At 44.7% G+C, this 20,849-nt stretch overlaps 1 protein-coding gene across 2 annotated transcripts in view; it reads right to left on the reverse strand.

Annotated features, from left to right (window-relative positions):
* Positions 1–20,849, reverse strand: part of MTOR (mechanistic target of rapamycin kinase) — a 103,246-nt gene that overhangs the window by 17,532 nt on the left and 64,865 nt on the right. For both annotated transcript variants that reach the window (XM_014523163.2, XM_025211341.1), the window contains 12 exons: positions 20,207–20,282; positions 16,520–16,659; positions 12,950–13,050; positions 12,411–12,526; positions 10,976–11,053; positions 10,264–10,371; positions 8,024–8,149; positions 6,798–6,929; positions 2,893–3,008; positions 1,432–1,549; positions 540–746; positions 1–39 (listed from right to left, as the gene is read on the reverse strand). The exon at positions 1–39 is cut by the window's left edge and continues 92 nt beyond it. In XM_014523163.2, coding sequence (XP_014378649.1) covers positions 1–39; positions 540–746; positions 1,432–1,549; positions 2,893–3,008; positions 6,798–6,929; positions 8,024–8,149; positions 10,264–10,371; positions 10,976–11,053; positions 12,411–12,526; positions 12,950–13,050; positions 16,520–16,659; positions 20,207–20,282 — 1,357 coding nt within the window. The remainder of the gene's footprint in view (positions 40–539; positions 747–1,431; positions 1,550–2,892; positions 3,009–6,797; positions 6,930–8,023; positions 8,150–10,263; positions 10,372–10,975; positions 11,054–12,410; positions 12,527–12,949; positions 13,051–16,519; positions 16,660–20,206; positions 20,283–20,849) is intronic.

A 20,849-nucleotide genomic window follows, 5' to 3' on the forward strand; every position in this document is an offset into this window, starting at 1 on the left:
AGCAGGGACTGTGTACATCAGGAGAGTCTTGGATAAATCCTGGGGGAATATAAATGGCTGTATTAGTTTGGCAAGAACACATCAGGAGGAACTGGACGGCAAGTTGTTACCAGTCTACAGGCTTCCCTCATTATCCCAAGCAATGGAGCATATATTTACATACATATACACACGATTCATACCACTCCAGTCTCTTGCCAGTTCTCCCCCACAAGATGTATTCATCTAGTCTAGGATGCATGAGCCTATACCTGAGTGTGCATGTACCTTTTCCTTCAGAGGATGCATAGGTATTCCCTGCTCTTCCCCCATGTCTCCTCCAGAGCTACACAGCCAGGATTCTTACGATACTTGAATCTACTGGCAAAATCATGAGAAGTAAGAGCCACTAAATGCTTTTTTGCTTATTTCAAGCCTCACTTAAATCCATGTGTGAAAAGCCTGAGCCCTAACATGGGAGAGCTCTCAGAAAGGACTGAACACCTGCTATTCAATGCCACTCATCCCTGCCCCCAGCAGGAAGGAAGGGCAGGCCATACCTCAGTGACTTTCTTTTGCACAGGAGATGGGATGGGACTATTCTCTGTGCTCTCTGCTTCGCTCTCACTGTTGCTGCCTTCTGTGTTGGCGCTGGTGATGCTGGTTCCGCTGGCGTGACGCAGTTTCTTCTTTTCGTCTCTGGCCTGGTTCTGATGTTTGTAGTGAAGCACAGCCTCAAAGTTCATCACTGCCCAGGCGTGCCAAGCCTGTCAATGAGGGAATCAATGTCAACAAGAAACCCAGGGATGAGGAAGCCTCTATGCAGCTTCCACCTTTGAATAAAACATCTCTGCAATACAATTAAAACCACTTTCCATTTTCTCACCCTACCAACATGCTTTGCAAAGTTTTTAAAGTGAGGGGTTCTAGTTCAGGAAAAGGGGGCAGAAATGAGAAGGTGAAGCTCAAGGAGAAGTCTATGGGGGAAGAGGTGGAAGGACATCTGGTTAGGAGTATACCGCCCACAGGCAGGTAGGCTCTCCAGTGTTAGCTTTGGAAGGTTCTGAAGGTAAAAACTCCTTTAAGAACTAATGGCAGGAATCCTGGCTTGGACCACTGCACTGAAGCAAGTTTATCCATCTCCCTAGGGATTAGCATCCCCCAGTCATTAACCATCTGCAATTATTCTGCAAGACAGAAGATCCCAAATGTGACTGCACGAGTTGAACTGTGACCCAGTGCTACTGGCCAATCAACATCTGAACAACGTCATGCTTGACCTGAGCTGCACAGACACTTACACTGGTCTCAGTGCTATACTGGGGTCTATCATATATATTCAACAGGGGAGAAGGTTACGTAGGCCAAACAATCTTGTGTTGCACTGTGCTTCAGGGTGCAGTACTTACCTGTACTGCCTGTGGTTTAGCATTAAGGTTTCTCCTTGCTCACCTTGTACCAGTTACGGTCATGCTCAGTGGCAGCACTGTAATACTGCAAGACTTTGGGGATGGTGCTTTCATTGATGCCTTGTAGGTTAAGCTGCCACTCTCCCAGTTTCAGGAAACACCTGATAAAGCAAGTTAGACTGTTACCCTTGAAACAGGACAGACACTAAAACATGAACCAGTTGGCTTACAAGGCTGACTTCATCTGGAATCTAGCTACATAAGCCAGGCTGAAATGCAGACAGAGGGCACTGCTTGGTAGTTAGAATGGCTGCCGATGGCTCCTTCCTATGTTTTGTCTCCCTGGCTTGCTTGACTTGAGGCATGTCCAAGTGCTGCAGGTTGCCCATTTACAGAATGAAGCTAATAACTGCTTTACAGAGGCATCATGAGGCCTAATTAGTGTTTTTAATTGCACCGAAATCCTCCAAAAAAGATCACTATGCAGGTGGCATAGTCTCCCTGTGAGGTGCCGCAAATAACCTACCACCATTAAAACTAGCATGGCGTAGGAATACACTATGACAGCCACCCACTGAGGGTGCATGGAGAATAATGATTCTTGGTTTAGCCAAGGATATTAACTCCACCCCCTGGGGGGAAGAAAATAAATGCTTCCCATGTTGTAAGATGGATTGTGAAGGTTTGTGAAGTTTGATGCTTAGGTCTCTCCGCGGGCTATAAATACACACCTAACACAGCTCAGTCCTTTTTAACTTTTGCAACTTCCAATTAGCATCACACATCAAGAACCCTGTCTTCAGCTCATAAGCACTTGCTGTTCAAGCTAATCATTATGCAAGATTTAACAGAGAATGGCTGTTATAAAGTTCTCATTGTCATAAGGGTTTAGGAAATATATTGGTGCTTTAAAAAATTCCCTTCAGCAATAAATCATCATTTTGAATCATTCAGCAAGAAACAATAGACTTGTCAGAGCTGCCAAGCCCTGGGGAGGGAAGTTGACATTACTGGATGCATTTTTAATGCAATGGTGTTTTTGAAAAGGATCTTTCATGCTGGGCACTCAGTGGCTGAGGGCAGCACCAAAGTGCCTGAGCTGCCAGAAGCATGGATGTGCCAGTCATGTGGAAAGCGCTTCTTTCCTGCTAACTGGTTGCCCCCCACTCCCAAAGTCCCTAAAGAAAGTCATGCAGAGACCGCTGTCTTTTTTGTCCAATCAGCTACACTACAGGAAAAATACAGCCAGCTGCCTAGGACAAACACAAGCTTGTTTCAACGGAGTCTGATGGTGTCTAACCTACCAAGAGACCTTCTGGACCTGCAAAAGGCTGAATGGCTGCAATTATGCAACAGGTCTGCATGTCACATCACGTGACTGGCCTCCACCAGCCAAATGAAGGAGAATTATTGTCCAGCTTGTTTTCTGCATGGCCTTTGTAATCTGAAGAGATATGCCAGTGTAATGACCCAAACCCAGGGTCACAGAGGACCTGGTACTAACCGTGCCATAAGCTTGTGCAGCTCCTGCTTGTGCTGCTGGTCCTCAGTTGCAATAGCATGTTGTGCCTGTTGCTGCATTGTCTGCACAAAGTGCTGCATGTGCTGGAATGCATCAATCTGCAATCAGATGGTGAAAGCATGAATATGTGGGTTAAATAGAGCTTCCCAAAGGGCCAGAAAGGTTCAAGAAAAACAGATTCATGGGAATTGCAGCATCCCATACTTTTCCCCTTAAATGCCCTTTCATCACCTACACATACAGTAATGCTTTACACGGTACAATAAATCCATTTACACAGCCACATTCTTTCACTGCACACATTGGCTTTAACATCCCTGAGCCTCAGACTCCTTAAGTTAACAATTCTGAAATAAATCAACACCCCATAAATATGGCAACTGAATGGCTACTCGCAGGAATGAATAACTGCATCCTGACCACGCTCATCTTCACATCAGACAAAAAGTCATGAGCCTGGCTGAACTGACAGGCCTTGACGCTGTGCTCTAATGGCCAACAAACCCTGATGCTGGCAAAGCAATGAAGTCAATGCTAATAAATGAGAACCTTCCACAGAAAAGGTTCTGCTGCTGCTCCTTCTGATAAATCTTGTCCTAGAACATGAACGGAGGGGTCTTATTTGAATTGTGATGGGACCTGGGGGAGGTCCCTGATTATTTAGGATTCTAGTGAATGAATTAATGTAATTCACTTGAAATGCACTTGGAAACCAACTGACAGCTGATAAACAGCATGTAAGCTATGTAACTCCTGACAGCCTCCCAAATGTATGTGCTTTATAATCTTCAATTGTTTGTGCCATTATCAAAACGACAAGCAAATTGATGGCATCCAAGATTACTGGAAATCTGCCTATGCTACATTTACAGCTGTTTGAAAAAATGCTGCCTAGGGGAGATTTACCACTTCCTTCCTCACCCTATGGACTTCGCTCAATAGTGTAAGTCCTGGAGTGAAGCATGGTGGATGCCTCAGCTAGTAAAGAGCTATATAGATCCCTCTGTAAGGTTCTGGAACGTCTCATGTCACTGTATATTGCTCTTTTTCTGTTAGCCTACAGAGAGAAGAGTGCCTAAACAGTTTGAGAAGGTAACATTTGTTGGGGGGGAAAAAGTCTTTAAATTCACTGAAATTAAAAGACAAGAAAAGTTAAAGTTTCAGGTTAAAGCAAAGAGGTGTGTGCAATTCACTGGAAGCAATTAGAGTAAGAGTTCGCCATGATCGTGAGGTATGTTGCTCCCTTTTTTTGAAATCTAAGAGGTCACTCCAGGTCAGGAAACACACAATGTGCCATTAACAGCTTGATTTGTTTTTGTTCAGTGTAGGGGAATGAACATTCTTCTCATTAATGGAGCCATTTAGGAGGGAGAGACAAAAATTACCTGAATTGGAATGACTCATCTGCACAGTGCAAATGTCAACCACACTCTTCAACTTGCTGAATTCAATCAATCAATAGGACTGAGGGTTTTCACCCTGAGGCAGAATATGGAAAGTTGTCACGCTGCTAATGTGAGCAGAAGGGTGGCAGGAGCTCTGTCCATGGTTAGAAAAGCACCCACTCCTCTTGAATGTCCATTTAAAAATGATGGTGCTACCTAAAACTAATATTTGTCTGAAACAAGTCACTGTTTAAGATACATCTCTTCCTACCTCCTTCTCTTAAATGCTTCCTGGCCTCCCTATCCAGAGCAGAGCTCGTCTCTTTCTGTAAGTGTTGAAGATTAATTATTGTGAACTGTAATGCAGAACACTTGTGCTTATTTAAGTGGGAAGTGTATTTTAATAAGTCAGGTAAAAAAAAAAATCAATTTGCAATTTTGCAGGAGGAGGAGTCTACTTGGACTGCAACCATTGAGAGCAGCCTGTGTTAGAAGCAGCACTGTGGGGTTTATTCTAATCAGTTCTGTTGTCCCACAACTTTAAGAGACTGCAGGAGCTTTGTGGAAGCTCTACGGATAGGCCTCCCTTTGTCTCTGTGGATTTGGCAAGTGCTATATTAGAAACAGTTTGCTAACAACAAAGAGCAAACTTCAGGGCATAACGGAATGATTCCAGATTGAAATTTTGCAGAGGAAAACTCAATTTCCCACTTCTTTGGATCCACAAAGTCACACAAGATCCTCCAGCAAGTTCATGTGCCTCATTATATAACATCCTATACCCAGCTGGATGTGTGCATGCTGTTCCATAGACTCAGACCTATGATAAAAAAGCCCTGTTCAGTCACACTCTCCATTCTCCGGGACAGAAGTGCATCTCCCAAAATACATTAATTCAGGTGAAAAATACATCTGGTGTGCAAAGAGTCCATTTAGAAGAGAGCTTACAGCCAAGGTTGAAACTTGCACACAATTTTGGAACTAGTGCCAACTTCTGGGTGAGGCACTGCTTATGTGGCGGAACAAGCACATACAAAGCTTTACAGATGAGACATTACAAGTCATGGCCTTTGCTTAAAGAGGTTATATGATGTAATAAAGACAGGGAACACTGTACTCAAGTAAGGAGAGAGGGTTGAGCTGAAATGTCTTTCCTTTTCTTCAGTCTTTGTTACTCTCCTTTCCTGTCATACTGAAGCTCCTCACTCATGGTCCTGCACTATCTTGTCCTGGCTTGTTCTCCCTTCATTTCCTCTCCCTTTCTCTTATCCCTCCATGAAGAGCTGTATACTGCACAGGGCAGGGCCTGGAGGGATACTTCAGTTAGCCCAGGTCTTGGAAGCTGTACAGTCATGCTAGTGCTAGGTTCCACCCAGCAAATTTGCTTTACTTCTTGTTTAGAGCTAGCTCAAGGACTTTCCGAGGGCACTGCAGTGTGGCGATACCCTTTGTGCCACCTTTCATTCTGCTGTCTACAGTTGCATCAGCCTTTTCCACCTTGTCTGCCATCAAGATGAAGAACAGAAAGAATACGGATAAATGGAGGTTGTTTCTTAAAGGCAGCCACTGGGTAATGAAGTAACCCCTCAGAAAAATGTAGTGGAGAGAGCAAGAAAAGGCTCTTGTGCAGAGCAGAGTTGCAGGCAGCTCCCTCTGCTTTTTACATTTAAGTGGCAAGTGCTAAGGCTAAGTCCTTGGAAATGGCTCCTGTCCCAGAGCTGGCAAGTCCAGACAGAAACAATGAGAAAAATGTGGCAGAATATGAAAATAACTAGAAGTTTTAATATATATTAAAAAGATAAGTTATCCAGTCTGCAGCTTACTGGATTTGAGTCTATAAATTCCCACTGTGTTGCAATGTCAGAAGCATTCATCCTAGGTCCCCCACAGCCAAGTTACTCTCTTGACAAATCCCTACGCGTTTTCCAGCTGTCTTGCAGTTAGATGCCTTCATCTGTTGGGCGTTTTCATCCATGATCATCTCACAAATCTGTTTTGATCATTCATTATTCAGGTTGTGGCTATTTTTCTTGTTTCTCTCCTGGTTACCATGGTTGGGGACACATGTGAATATCTCACCATAACCATGTGTGGTTGACCAGCTCCTTCCCCCCCTCCTGCAGCTCAGAATCTTGACCAAAGGGATAGCCCAATGGACAGCAATATACCCTACTAATGAGGTGACAGGACCAGGCATGGGGTGGTAAATGCTCCAAGGACATCAGTGAAACTGCTGAAAACGACTCTTGCCTGTGTCATCCAGGAAACTGTCACTGGTTTATTACAGAGAAGGTCTGATCACAGGAGATAAAAATTGGGTTTGAAAAGTTTTTTCTTCCCAAACAACAGACAGACTTGTTAGTTAGGGAGGAGAGTTTAAGAACAAATTCCAGTCCTGGTTTTCTTGCTTGGGAACTAGAAAGCTAGTGACTAGGACACTGCAAGAAACAAACATGAGCAATGGAGTGTGGAATAGATTCTCAGCCTCTCAATGATATGTACCTTACGAGCGCTCTTCCACATGTGTTTCATATACGCATAGGTCACTTGGGGATGAACCGTTGGCAAAGGGTGGTCTAACTGTCGAGATGGATCTACTCCAAGGAGTAGCACCAGTGTCTTGTGGGCCAAAGCCTTGAAAGAATGACAAAGAAAAAAGAAGGTTATAACAAGATCACTCTCACCTCTACCTTCCCCTTTTCATACCTATGTCTGAAAGGCATTAAAGCAAGAGCGCTGCTTTGTTTGATAGGAACACACAGGCAAGTTACGTCATGTAGAAACTGCAGCTCTGCACTCACAACCACGTGCAAGACTAAACTTCTCAGACAGGCTCATGGGAGTTTACACAGAACATAAGATTTGACAATTCAGCTTGGTTTCTGTGGGGATTTCTTTCTCCAGGAACCAATGACGTACTAGGTCTTTATTCCTCGTGGGCACAGACTTTCCCAGCAAAAACTAGTTTCACAGGACTGTCAAAAAGGCCATGGATTAAATCCGAGGCCAAACACTGGCACTGAAGCAATTTAGGACAAATTTCTGAGCTCAAGGAGCAACTGGCACATTGAACGTGCTGTGCTGTCGGGAATTTAGTGATTAACATGATTCACTGGGGAGCGGAATGTAATTTTGTAACCTTGCAGTAAACTGTTACTGTCATTATTTATATGCAGGGATACAGGAAGATTGGCAATATAGCAGCTCAATTACTGCTTCCCAGATTTATAAGGATGGCCCCCTTGAAAGACCGTATGTTTTTTCCTGGCCTGTAAGGTTATATTTTTACTTCAGAGGCCAACAGTTTGTGGGGTTCTTTGTGGTTTACTATTTTTTGGGGGGTAATAAATACTACGGCAGTGACTGTCCAGGCTAGGCCTGTAATATAATGCTACTAACATAACTTCCTAAATACGACAGAAAGTGCTACAAAAAGAGCCAAGGATGATTAATGTTACCCGTGCTACATGAGAGTTTGCAGGCCCAGCACAGGAATGAAGCTTGGCTGGAAGTTTCTCTCAGGTTCAATGCTGTTCCCTTGAGGACAGTGTTGTGTCCACAAAGCTCCAAATCCAGGCAGACTCCAGTTCTGGCAGCTTCTAACCAGTCTCCTCATACATTTTACTTAAGAAAACAAGGAATTTGGGAGAAATTTCTAGCTAACATGGAATGGTGAAGCCAAGGGTCTAGAAAGCTGGGGTTGAAACTAAGGGCTTGACAGGACTCACCAGTCTTCCACTCTTGCCACACAGGCTGGCGTACTTGAGCCAAGTCCTCATGTCCTCATGAGGACTGACCACAAGGGACCGAACCATAAGTATTCTCTGCCAGTCTTCCACAATCCGCTGGCAGCCCTGGGCAAAAAAACAGACAGAACTTATTCTTGCTGTCTCTTCCTCTGGGATCCTCCTCTCCCACTTATATTTCCAGAACTAAAGACACCATTACAAGACAGGAGAGAGTGCTGTACTTGGATTTCACAGCAAACAGAAACAGGGCACTGACTGGTCACATTCTTAATCTTGCTATGTATAAATAAGGATAAGCTCCTATGCCTTTGGTTTAGTGGTCACAACTGCATGAATAGCCAACTTGGGGCTTTAAGTCAAATGGCATCGTCTAATGGAAAAAGCATGGCTTTGTACAGCAGGAGTGGATCCAAAAGCTGAGCAGCTATTCCTGTGCTGTCAAAATAACCAGGCAGGGGTTTCACAACATTTCCTAACCTGGCCTGAAGCTCTATTTTGGTCTCAGCCTTGGCTTGTTCCAATGTCAGAAGGTGCAACAATAACAAAAAAACAGTTCTTAACAAAAACTGCAAAGCTGCATTTCTGTTCCTGTCCCTTCTCTTGTCCTTGCTTGCTGCTGATTTTTACAGACTGAGGGGACTGATTTGATAGGAACTGCAAGGCCATATACTAGGGTAGGGGACAACTGCCAGAAGAGGCTGCACAGCATGATCTGGCACTGAAATTGTAGGGCACGTGTCAAAGGCAGAGTGGTGGGGAGTTGTCTCTCTCCCCAAGTGGTGCTAGCCATCTATTGTGGCTTGAGCTCACCAGGTTGATCAAGTCCTTCAAGGGTGGGATAAAAGGGTGTTTGAGGACTCCAGAGTTTAGGTACAGCCAGAATCTGTTCAGACTTGCACCACCCCCAAGGTGGACAGTGGACTTTGTCCAGTAGGGTTAAGCACCTTCCTACTCCATGCTTTTGGCCCCCCATCTCTTACAAACTGGGTTTGGGCACATTAGGCAGTGAAAGCCTGTTCTTCAATGCCTAAATAAACCTTTCATCAAATTGGCCAACTAGATTTCGTAATTTTTTAATAGAGATGCTATAAAACGTGCAAGAACTGCATGTACTGTTTTTCAGGGCCATAAACAGCTGTATTCATAGACATTACCCTCCCAGTCACTCAGCCTTTCCTCTCCAGCGAAACAGCCGTTGAGCTTTTCCAGACAGGAATGCAGCTTGGAGGTGAAAAGCTTTGTCACAGCTTCCCAAATGGCTGAAGAGCTCACAGCAGCAACAGGTCATTAGTCTTTGGCATGGAGGCACAAAGAGGTGGAGGAGGAGGGAGAAATTCTTCCTCTAGACAGAACACTTAAGTCTCAAGTGGTATGAACACTGTGTTCCGACTATACCGGTCCTCAAAAAGGAACATCTCTGAATGGTGCTGGAAGCTGTATGAAGCATGCTCTGCTTCATACAGAGGTCTTTTTTTTATGCAAGAGCTCCCTTCTGAAAGGATACCCATTCAGAAGAGTCTTAAGTCTTGGGAGGTGTCTTGGCTTTGTGCTCGTTGAGGAAAGAGATGTATTAGTTTCCCTGTGGGAGGGAGAGGTCTGTGGCTTAGGCCATTTCAAACTGGACAGGGCAAATCAAAGGAAAACATCATGGAACAATGTTGCACTGCTTAGGGAGTGGGTGAGGTGCCCTATAAAGAGAGAGGTTTCCTGTGAGTCTTTGTGTATAGCTGCAGCAGCTGGCTTCCCAATATTCTTCTTCCTGATCATTTGCTCATGTTTCTTAAGCAGAACACTCACCCCTCTTTAAACGCAGGCAGGAAGATAATGACCTTTGATAAGATGGGGTGTCTATGATATGCTAGAAGTGTCCTAGCTTAACACCTGCACACCAGAGCAAGTGTTCAGAAAAATGGCCATGGAGGTTTCACAGATACCTCTGTTCCATACGGCTCCCATCAGAACCAGCTTTGGAGGAGGCCAGTTTGCAAGTTTGCATACCGAGCTTTAAAATGATTGACTGTACCACTAAAACTCCAGAGGTACTGACTTCGAATCTATGCAAGACACTTCTGTGAAGGAAACAGGTGGTGAATGCCACTGGGGCAAGAGAAAGGTGTTGAGTGCCTATGTCTGGGATATTACCAGGAGGTTGTTGCTGCTCAGTGTATAAGAGCCCAAGCATCTGGCTGCAAGCATACTGTTTTTTGAGGCAGATTTACCTGCAGTCTCTCCCACCATATCTGGCGGATGATCTCACGCCGTTCTGGGACAAGTTTATACTGGATAACCTCTTCCAGCTCCGACAGCATCTGGCAGGATACCATCGCCTGAAGGAAATAATTACATTCCATTCCAATTGCTGCACAATGAATCCACAGTCAAGGATCTATACTTAACTTGACATCAAAATCCTAGGTTTATCTACTGACCAAGATGGAAAAAACAAGTAGTTCTCATAAAGACCTTGATAATCCACTGTCTCCCACACTTCTTCAAAGAGATCTAACAAGGAACCCCCAGTTCTGAATTTTGCAGGGGTGGGTGGAAACAAGAGAATTTCACTTGTGTTTTCACTTGATCCTGAGCTTCCCCTGCAATAGTACAAAATGCAAACTGAATCCTAGTCTAAAGAATGACTTCCTATTGAAAAAGACAGAAGTTAGGTCTTGGCTTCTCCACAGAGCCAGGAATTAACTTCTGGACTCAGGCAGGGGCAGAGGCAAGGGCTGGCTATGAGAAGCCAAGTTCTAGTGCACCAGTCAGACTTGTTTCTTACTCTGCTTCTCAATGGATTCAGACCCTTTCATTAAGACCCTCAAAATCCAAAGGGCCATTTGAAGTCTGTATGACCTGGATGGGCCCTATAACTAGAAAATGAACACAGCGAGGAAGTTCTGATCAATGTATTAAGGCTCCACATCAGAAACTCACCCCATAGGCCCGACTGTAGCTCTCTCCTGCCATGGCAGTCAGCTCAGCATCCAACAGGTCTCTGGCTTTGTCGATGCACTGGAACAGAAGTGGAGATGTCACTGATGAGCTTTGTCTAAAGGCAGCTACATCTTACATGGCCACTAAGTGATCCCCTTCAACAATTCCATAATGAAGTGTCACTACATTATACTGTCATGGTTAGAAAGGATGGTCACCTGCAGGGAGAATTAACTCTAAAATGGAAACTAACAGGTAGCTGGAGAATCCAGTACTAGATGCAGGTAAAAAAAGGGAACTACATTTATAACCTGAATGTGACCAGTCCAATGGTCATTAGATTCCAAAGTTTACAGGGCTTTTGATCCCAGTATCCTTGCAGAACTCACCAGCTACCATGGAGGAAAGAAGTTTGTGTGCAAAACACCCAGTTGCAGAAACGGCTCAAGAGTTTTGGCTTCTTGATAATGTAAATTTACCTAAGACCGGCTCACCCTTCTACATGCCCCAGTAAGTTTCTATGAGCTTTATAGACCTTGCAAATTCTGCTTCTCTCAATACAAAACAAACAAAAAATGCATTGGAGGCATGAAACAGGGTCCTGCTCTGGTGCTACTAATTATATAAATCTCTCATCTGTAGCTTTTCCCTTTCAAAATGTTAAAGGTTAATTACAAATCCTAGTATTTTAAATGCTTGGCTAATTTTCTTATGCACATCATTAAAGATTTGTGTATGGGTTCTGACAGGCCAGATTGGATGACTCCTTTATCTAGTTGTGCAAGTCAGCACAGAATTCTGAGAAACACTACACAAGTGTCCTCAGAAATAATCAGTGTGCTTCACAGCTGCACAGTGAAAACAGGACCTGTGAGTGACGTGTCACAGATGCACTTGGATCGACATATTTCTGCTCAGCAGGATCCCCTCATTCCTACTCCTAGTCTAAGAATTAAAGGTTTTTCCTACTTCTAGAAAGTAAAAGAGAACTAGGAATCCACTGCAACATCTTGTGGACTGAAAAGGATCGGTAGATACATGAACACATGTGATGACAAGGAGATTCTGCTATGCAAGTCTTCTGCCATCTGTCCTCTTAACAGAAGACTGTGTTTTGTAGAATAGGTTTAACAGATACGATATTTCTTGCAACTTCCTCTTGCTTGCCAAATGTGCCTACCAGTACAAACAGCCAAATGACTATGGTAGTTTGCACTCTACAACCCTTGAACCAATGTTGCCTTGACAGACATCTACTACAGTATTCCAAGAAAGAAAAGACAAGCTCAGCAGTTGGGGATAAGAATATCAACTGGAGGGAAGTTACTCCTGAGTTATATCTATCTGCTCTCACAGAAATTCCTTGTCTGCATGGAAGAGCATGCGATCTTCAGTAGGAATTTACAGGCACGAAGTCATGAAGAAAAGCACGTACCTGCTGGGCTAACGAAAAGAGGTCCTGATGAAGTGCCAGTACAGCCCTGTAGAAGGCCCCATCATGGGTGTCCCTTGGGATCATACAGGTATATTCCTCCATGCTGTCCCACTGACCTGCAGAGACATGGACACCCCGATGATACAACAGCCCTCTCTCAAACCATTACAGAGTTGGATTACAACAGGGCTATGCACTCAGTACCAAGGGCTGGGTTCCACAGTGCTATCAGATCCTTTCAAAGAAACTAAACTGGAGCTCTATAGCACTGCTTTGGAGAACGGAATGTCCCCCATGCAGGTGTCCTGGGATGACAGAGGGAACTACAGAAGAAACTCACTTGTTAGAAATGCCCCATGATTCAAAATCATTTAATGTTCCACCTACACATTTTTTTTACTTGAAGCATTCTTCCCATTTGAACTTGGGCCCCTTTTCATTTGTAGTGGGCTGTGAAGAACTCCTATGCACCCTGTCTCATGCTACAAGGACCAAGAGAACATGCTGTCACATCAGCAAAGCTGGAAGGGATATGTTACCTAAACCCCAGGCAGCAGCAGCAGCCATCCTAGCCATCTTAGCTTGAGTTTCATCATTCACTTGCGTCCACTTCTCACAGCACTGCTGGTGAAGTTGGCCCCTAAGAGGAAGAATTGAAAACATCAGGTCAGAGAAAGACTTCCTTGATGGTCTTCTTACTGGCTGCTGACAGATGTGAAGCCCGTTTCTCCCCCCCAAAAACCCCAACACGCTATAGCAGAAGCAACAGTGCATTAGTTTGACCCTGCTCTGCAGCGTCTATATAGATAGGGCACTTCAGTGGGGCTTTTTGGAGCTTTTATCTAATAGCTGATTTACAATTTAAAAAAAAGCCCCACTAAAGAGCTCAACCTATACAGACATTGGGAAAGCCAGGTCCAACTAACACGATGCCTCTTTTGGGTATGTGCTGGTATCAGCATTGGGCATGCGAAGTTTAAAGAAAGGCGCCATGGGAGGGTTACGTCTGTAAGCAGCCACTTTGATTAGCATTCACCTTTCACAAGCATAAGTTGTATTTAACCCTGTCATCGTCTTTCATGTAGAGGACAGTGAGGTCCAGAGACGCAGTGTCATTTGGCTGACATATCATTTACCCTCAATTTAGTTTAAGATCATGGATTTTTTATTTGTTCAAATTATAACAAGTCCAAGACTGCTTTGTGTTCATCTGAACTCATTCATGCTTATTATAAAAAGGGGACCGTTGTCTCTGGCTTAGAACACAGAACTACATCAAAATGTACAGAATGAAGTCTTCCTGCTTGAAAAGAAGGGCACCGATAATTTCTTTGGTAACTTGAAGATAAGCAACACTTTTGATGAATAGCCTTTTGTATGGTTTTTGGACTCCCTACTTTGTCAAATGTTCTGGATAAACATGTTATGGGATCGGTGTGTTTTGAAAAGCAATGCTGAGGAATGAGAACTACAACAAGCTTGTATACAGCCCTATGACAGTGAGTTCTCAGAGGGGTCTCTCCCCAATCCTATTAAAAAGAAAACATGAAGATTTAAAACATTTTTTTTTTAAATTAGATCTTGAATGCTTTAGGGATCTGACTTTTTTTTTTTTTTTTTTTTTTTTTTTGAGTATTGTGATTTCAGAATTTATTTCTCAGACTGGAAGTTCTGTAACGGTGGAGTAGTTGCCAACCATGAGGACAACCAACTTGCTTTCTCACTGCTGTTCTCTCCTCCCAGAGAGGAAGATGAATGAATCAACAAAGAGAATGGATGTGCTGCCATAGGCAAGACAGCAATACTGACAGCTTAATGGCCCAGGAAAAAAAAAAACCAGCAGCAGCAGTAAATCAGTATCCAACATGAGCTAATAAAGAAGCATAGCTCTTGCAGACATAATTACATCAGGAGACAAGTGGCTAGGCATATCTTGGTTGGACCTTCAAACTGTCACAGCAGAGTACTCAGAATTGATGCAGTACAGCATCAGGTGGAGGGAAACTGTCAAATATTGACAAGTGGAAACCAGAAGCTCCAATAGCAAAGTTTAGCACTGCTCTGAGAGAGGCAGCAACCCAAGTACACTGAGACACTAAATTCTCAGTCTTGGGTCTTCACGTGGGCATGGTGTTATTCAGAGACAAGAAATAACCACTCTTCTTCATAGTGATATAGCCAAGTATCAAGCAGAAAGGGAGCATGAAGTATTTCTCTGTGTGTAAGTCCAGTTCTATCGTACCATACACTGCCATGCTTGTGAAATAAGCTCCCAAGATATTCTGCCATGCAGAAGCTGGCTCATCCTTTTTTGCCATGAGACTGCTAACTTGTGCAGTGTGTGTTCAGAATCAGAACCTCATTGAATGGATGCAGGGTTTTGCTTTAAAGACAAAAACCTACGTGTTACAGCCAGCTTTTACTTTTTAGATCGTATCTGAAAAGTCAATTCATTTTGACTTCCCAAATGAGCCTGGAGACTACATCTACTCTACAATCTTCAGACACCAGGTCTGACTTTCCTTCTACCCTCCCTTTCCCCCACAAATAAATAAACTCAAAGAGTATGTAGAGGAGAATTAGTAACTGTGAAATCTAGTGAGGAGCATCTCATGGCAGGGATTCCCACTGCAGCTGCCTGAACATCACATGTGCCATAACACACCAGAGAGAAGGAGAGTCACATTTCCTATGCTGTTAGGACGCAAAGTAAACATCTTGAACATTATTTGTGCTGAGAAATGGCCTTCTGCACATCAGGAAAGGCCTCAGTGCAAATCAGGACACCAAGAATTTCTTCCTTCAGTAAGCAGTGTCTTATAGCTTCAGTAGAATAAAAATCTTTCATAGGTATTCTACTCAAATACAGGGAAGCAGAGGAGTCTGAAGAGATGCTTTTATGAAAACATGCATCCTGCAGCATCTCATCCCTGCACAGTTTGCTGCACACAGCCTGTTCCTTGGGGCAGATGACAGAATGCCCTTGAGGCAGTCTCCATTTTTCCTGCTGTGGAAAGAAAAACTCAATTCAGGCAGCAGGAGAGCAAAAATGCTGTTAGATTTTGGGGCTTCTCAGGCAGCTCAGTACAGTTTCCAGGCTATCAGTTTACCTAACAGCACAAAGTCCTCAGTGATAAGGAATCTTCTTCCCAGTGTGTCATCTTCTACTTCACATCAGGACCCATCAGCACCGAGTCCTACTGACATGAGCAGCTCAGCAGAGAGGCAGGAGGCCAGGACTAGTGCAGAGTTGTCATGCCCTCCGGCAGAATGGAGCATTACAGAGCACAGGGCCTGTCTTCCCCAATTAGCCTCTGTGACTCAGGATGAGCCTGGGGAAAAGCAAAGGTGCTTGGCTAATGGGCGAGTCTCTCAGTCACTAACAGGTCTCTGGTGGAAACTGGCTCTAACAATTCTTAAGCCAAAGGCACAAACTGCTTATGACAGCGAATGCCAAGAAGGACAAAAAAACCTAGCACACGCTGAAACAGGTCAGGATGAAAGAAACACGGCCAGACCCGGTGAGGGGTTTTAAATGGAAGCCCTGGCTTGGCACAGACTCATTCAGGTGGTTGTTGGCAAGTAGGCAACTTTGCAAATGGCAATCTGTGCCTTCCAGGTGGGACCAGGAGTACACAAATGCTGGGTTCTCCCTTGTGCTTCATGATTTTGGGGGGTGGTTCTGATCTATGCTGCTCTGTGATGTTTCCCCAGAGCTCCCCACTGATACTGTCCCTCATGATGACAGGAGGAAGAGAGCGGACATCCTCTTCCTGGATGAACTTGGCGCATCAGACAGCTCCTCCTCTTAAAAGGCTCAGACAGCACATTTCCAACACTGGCCCCAAGGTGCTGCCCTAACGAACACAGTGAGCAGGAACTAGACACTCTCCAAGCATTAGGAAAGTACAAATAAATAGGAATCCAGGCAAGATGTTTTCCCCTTGAGGGTGTTATACGTGAAATAATTTGCCAGGCAAGGCTTTAAAAGCTAAAAGGAACCAAGAGAAAATACAGAAGCAAACTAGGTCTGGTATTCATTCAGACTGGAAAGACTACTTAAGGTAACCAGGTTTTTCCTGATCTTCAGAATTCCCCTCCCCTCTTACCATTCACCAAGAGCCTCCAGGCAACGCATACGTCCCAACATTAGCTCAGGATCATCCTTGTTTGTGTCCATCTTCTTGTCATAAGCCACAAGTGCATCCTCCCACTCATGGAGCTTCTCATACCAGGTAGCTTGGATTTCCTGTAGAGCAGAGGAAAATAAGAAGAAACCCCAAGATTAGCAACCACCACCACTGACAATTATGGTAGCTTTTTCCTGGAATGCCCAGTTCACTTGCAATTCAAGGCAACTGCACTGTCACCCAGTGAATACTAATTCTTGATGACCCTCGTAGAAGAAAGAACGTGGTTTTCCAGACAGGCTACAAAAAAATAAGCCAACTAACTGAAGATCCTCATCTCGGCCGCACCATTCTTTCTTTAAACTGTTGATTTCTATGTCCACTTTAGTTTTCAGGAAATAAAAATCTGCTTTGAATGTTAAGGATTTTTTTCCAGGCAGGACTCCCTGCCAATGTTCTTTTCAGCTCAGTCCTTGGCAGCTCTTGTTCGAACACATGCCAGAAAATGGATTCTTTTTACAGTCCTGTGGGCAGCAGGTAGGATCCACTACACACTGCACTTCAGTGCCCTCCACGTGAATTGTGAATGCTGGGGCCTTGAGCATTGGGTTCCCAGCTCCCCATCTGCTTCTGAACTTGTTAAAGAGCAACTGGGTTGCAAATCCTTTGGGAATGTTATATAAATATTTAAGGAAAGTTCATTCGAAAGGTCCTCTCTCCAGCCCTCCTCTTGAGCACTCAGGCTCTGCTTGTTCCCCTGAAGGAAGTGGGGACAGCTGCACGGACTTTCTGAAATCATTTTGTTCACTAGAAAGAGCCCCGTCTCCAACCTGGGGCCAGACTTTACCTAACAATAGGAGGATTCAGTCAATCCATCCCACCACTGATGCACTCGCATCTACTGTGATAGACCCATTCCCCAATGGCCCCCACTAGATGGGTCAGTTTACAAAAGGGAAGTTTGTCCACTGCTGGCTCCCCTTTTGTAGAGAAACATCCCCAGAGCACTATGAAATGTGCCCCAGAGACACCAACCTCTGGACCAGACTAGGAGAGGTGGGAGGGTACAGAAGACTTCCATCCCTGAATGCATAGATTTCATAGACATTAGGGCTGGAAGGGACCTCGGAAGATCATCGAGTCCAGCCCCTGCCCAAAGGGCAGGAAGTCAGCTGGGGTCATAGGATCCCAGCAAGATGAGCATCCAGTTTCATCTTGAAGGTGTTCAATGAAGGCGCTTGAACCACCTCTGGTGGCAGGCTGTTCCAGACCTTGGGGGCTCGGACAGTAAAGAAATTCTTCCTTATGTCCAGCCTGAAACGATCTTGAAGTAGTTTGTGACCATTTGACCTTGTCATCCCTTGGGGCGCTCTGGTGAACAAACGTTCCCCCAGATACCGGTGGTCCCCCCTGATAAACTTGTAGGTGGCCATCAGATCACCCCTGAGCCTGCACTTTTTCAGGCTAAAGAGCCCCAGGGCTCTCAGCCTGTCATCGTAGGGTCTGCTTCCCTGACCTCTGATCATGCGCATGGCTCTTCTCTGGACTCTCTCAAGCGAAGAGTTTTAATTTTAAGGGATAAGAAATGCAAAGAAAACTACAGAGTAGCTCGAAGAGGGCAGCATCATTTACTGCTTCATTAAGTGTGGAAAATGGCAGTGGACTGATGGAGCTATAAAGGACTCTTAGCAAGATTCGAGGGTAGGGTTCTGTGCTCACTTTGGGAAGGGGAAGATGGGGGCAGTTAGAAGGACTACACTTAGTAAAATCTTATCTGGCCCTGTTCTTACAGTCCCTGAGCACCTGCCAAAATACACGAGTCCAGCATGTCAATCCCTTCCCAGCCTGTAAGAGTATTATTTCTTCCAGTTCCTAAGCACCTAACTAAAGTTCACACTAGGTACAGGTGCTGAGCTTTTCAAAAAATTTGAAACATTAACTAAGTGGATTAAAAGTAGCCCAAGCTATAGCAGACAAAGTCAATTGTTTTAGCCTTAGCCTTGACGCTAAGTTCAGTCTCCACTCTGCCACTGGACTAGCCCCACCTAAGTCTGGGGCTCAGTTCCAGAGGGGTGTGCTGTCAGCTGCCTTTCGTTTGAAAGTAAGTTCAATGGGTATGTGGCCTAAATAGCTTGGTTCGCAGTACATGTGCCTGTAAGCAGGGCTTGAATCACCTATGCTGCCACGTTTTTCACAGCTGTGGCATATTAAAAATGTAGTCCTTGGGGAGAGAATCCAATCTCAGTAGGACGCATGTAGTCACACCCTATGCTTTCTGAGGAGAATTTATGAAGGGTTTAAAAAAATGCAAGGCGGAAAAGACTAGCATTTTTGTCCAAGAGATTTACAGTGAAATTGCACTACACTAATTCAATTGCAGATGCTGTATATCCAAGACAGCACATGCTGCCTTTCCTCACTCTGCACCGGACAATCACGTTTGCGACCGAGTCACAGATCTGTCAGATATCCTCAGCGTTTCTTACCCCATTACTTCTAGTGTTTCATTAAAATGTGTCAAGCACTACACAGAAGTTCTGGCTACTGTTTGGAGGCTTATCACATCTTAAAGCAAAATCCATGACAGGTGAAGGTCTGTTTAAGCCATGTGCCCTGTTCAACAACTAAGTAGTAAGCTGCAGAATTCACAAAAAAGTTTCTAGAGGTGATCTCTACACTGGTTATGAATTACAAGCAGAAAAATGAATGCTATTGCTTTTGCAACAGCACCTTTCATCCAAACAGGGGTTTATCTGTCAGGTAGAAGGTAATGGAAGTTCTTCCTCTGAAACATTCAGTAGTCTCCTGAACTGAGGAACCTCCTGCCCATCTTCCCTCCTCTCTATAATTTACTGTGGCTTCCACTGTTCTTCGAAAAATGCTTTACAGACATGTTCCCTACCTTTTTCTCCTGCTCCGAGACCCCCAAATGGATTTCCCCTGCACTAGGATTTTCATATATACATAGAGTTAAACCCAGAAGGGGGTGGGGAGCAGCAGGGAATAGGAGATACTTTGTTTGCCAGGGCACCCCTTAGGTGACTAGAAACAATGGCCACAAACTGATAGAGAAGAGATTTAGGTTGGACATCAGGAAGAACTTCTTCACGGTGAGGGTTACCAGAAACTGGAACGGGCTTCCCAGGGAGCTGGTGCTATCCCCTACCCTGGGGGTCTTCAAGAGGAGATTGGACATGCACCTGGCTGGGGTCGTCTGACCCCAGCGCTCTTTCCTGCCCAGGGCGGGTGGGGGGACTCGATGATCTACTGAGGTCCCTTCCGACCCTAAAAATCTATGAAACCAGATCACCTAGTTTGAGCCCCTGTCCACTGGGGAGCCTGGGTTCTCAAACTCTAGGAGCCAAATTACTACTTTTAAGCCTTGGTATCAAACTTTAATTTGAAAATTGGTGGAGGTGGGGTGATTTGCACTTATCATGGCTTTGAGGAACAGCAGCGGTCTTTGGCCCAAAATCAAGAACTATTATCTTTCACCCAGTTACCTCCATGAACTGATCCCTGCATTGTGCAAGTTACAGGAATGGGAGCTAAAGATATGCGACAGAGAAGAGCAGAAGTGCAAGGAAAGAGCACACGTTCACACAGGGCAAGATGAGACATGTGAACATGTTTTAGAAGATGACAATCCAAGCAATTGGGACTCACCAGCTCCCCAAAGTGTTTCATGGCATACTCCAGCACTCCTGCTGCTGCCTCTGGCTGTTGTAGTTTGTTGTTAATGCTAGAGAAGGGAAAAAAGAAAGAGGAACACGGGTCTTTAACACAGTTATCAGTGTTCAGGGACCAGCATAACCATCTGCCTGACACAGACCAAACTGCCAGTTACAACGATGGCTGGAAGAAACCACTTCTAAAGCTTCTTCAGATGCTAAAAGTAACAGTCACTGGACTGTGCAAGAGACACAGTAATACAACACATGTCAGGTGAGAGGCATACGTGGTCATGGCATGGCACTGCTGAATCTAAACAGCAGTCTACTTAGAGGTGACGACAGGCAGTCATTGCCCACGAGTAAGTATTTCCTCCTGCCCTCTTATGACCCAGAAATCCATCTATTCCCTGAGAACGTAACTGCCAGCACACGCCATGGCTGACCAGTGAGAAGGGCTACAATGCTCACATTACTCACTTCTCTCTCTGGAGAAGATCCACTCTACAGAAAGATAAGCCCCAGGCAAACTCTTCAGTTAATAGGCTGAGACCCCTCAGCAGCGGCACTGGAAGAGAGGGGACCAAATCCCTGATCTCCCACAGTGGGAAAGTGGAATGAAGCCAAATCAACTTCCA

This window comes from Alligator sinensis, unplaced genomic scaffold (genome assembly GCF_000455745.1).
Source record: "Alligator sinensis unplaced genomic scaffold, ASM45574v1 scaffold366_1, whole genome shotgun sequence".
NCBI classification, from domain to species: domain Eukaryota; kingdom Metazoa; phylum Chordata; order Crocodylia; family Alligatoridae; genus Alligator; species Alligator sinensis.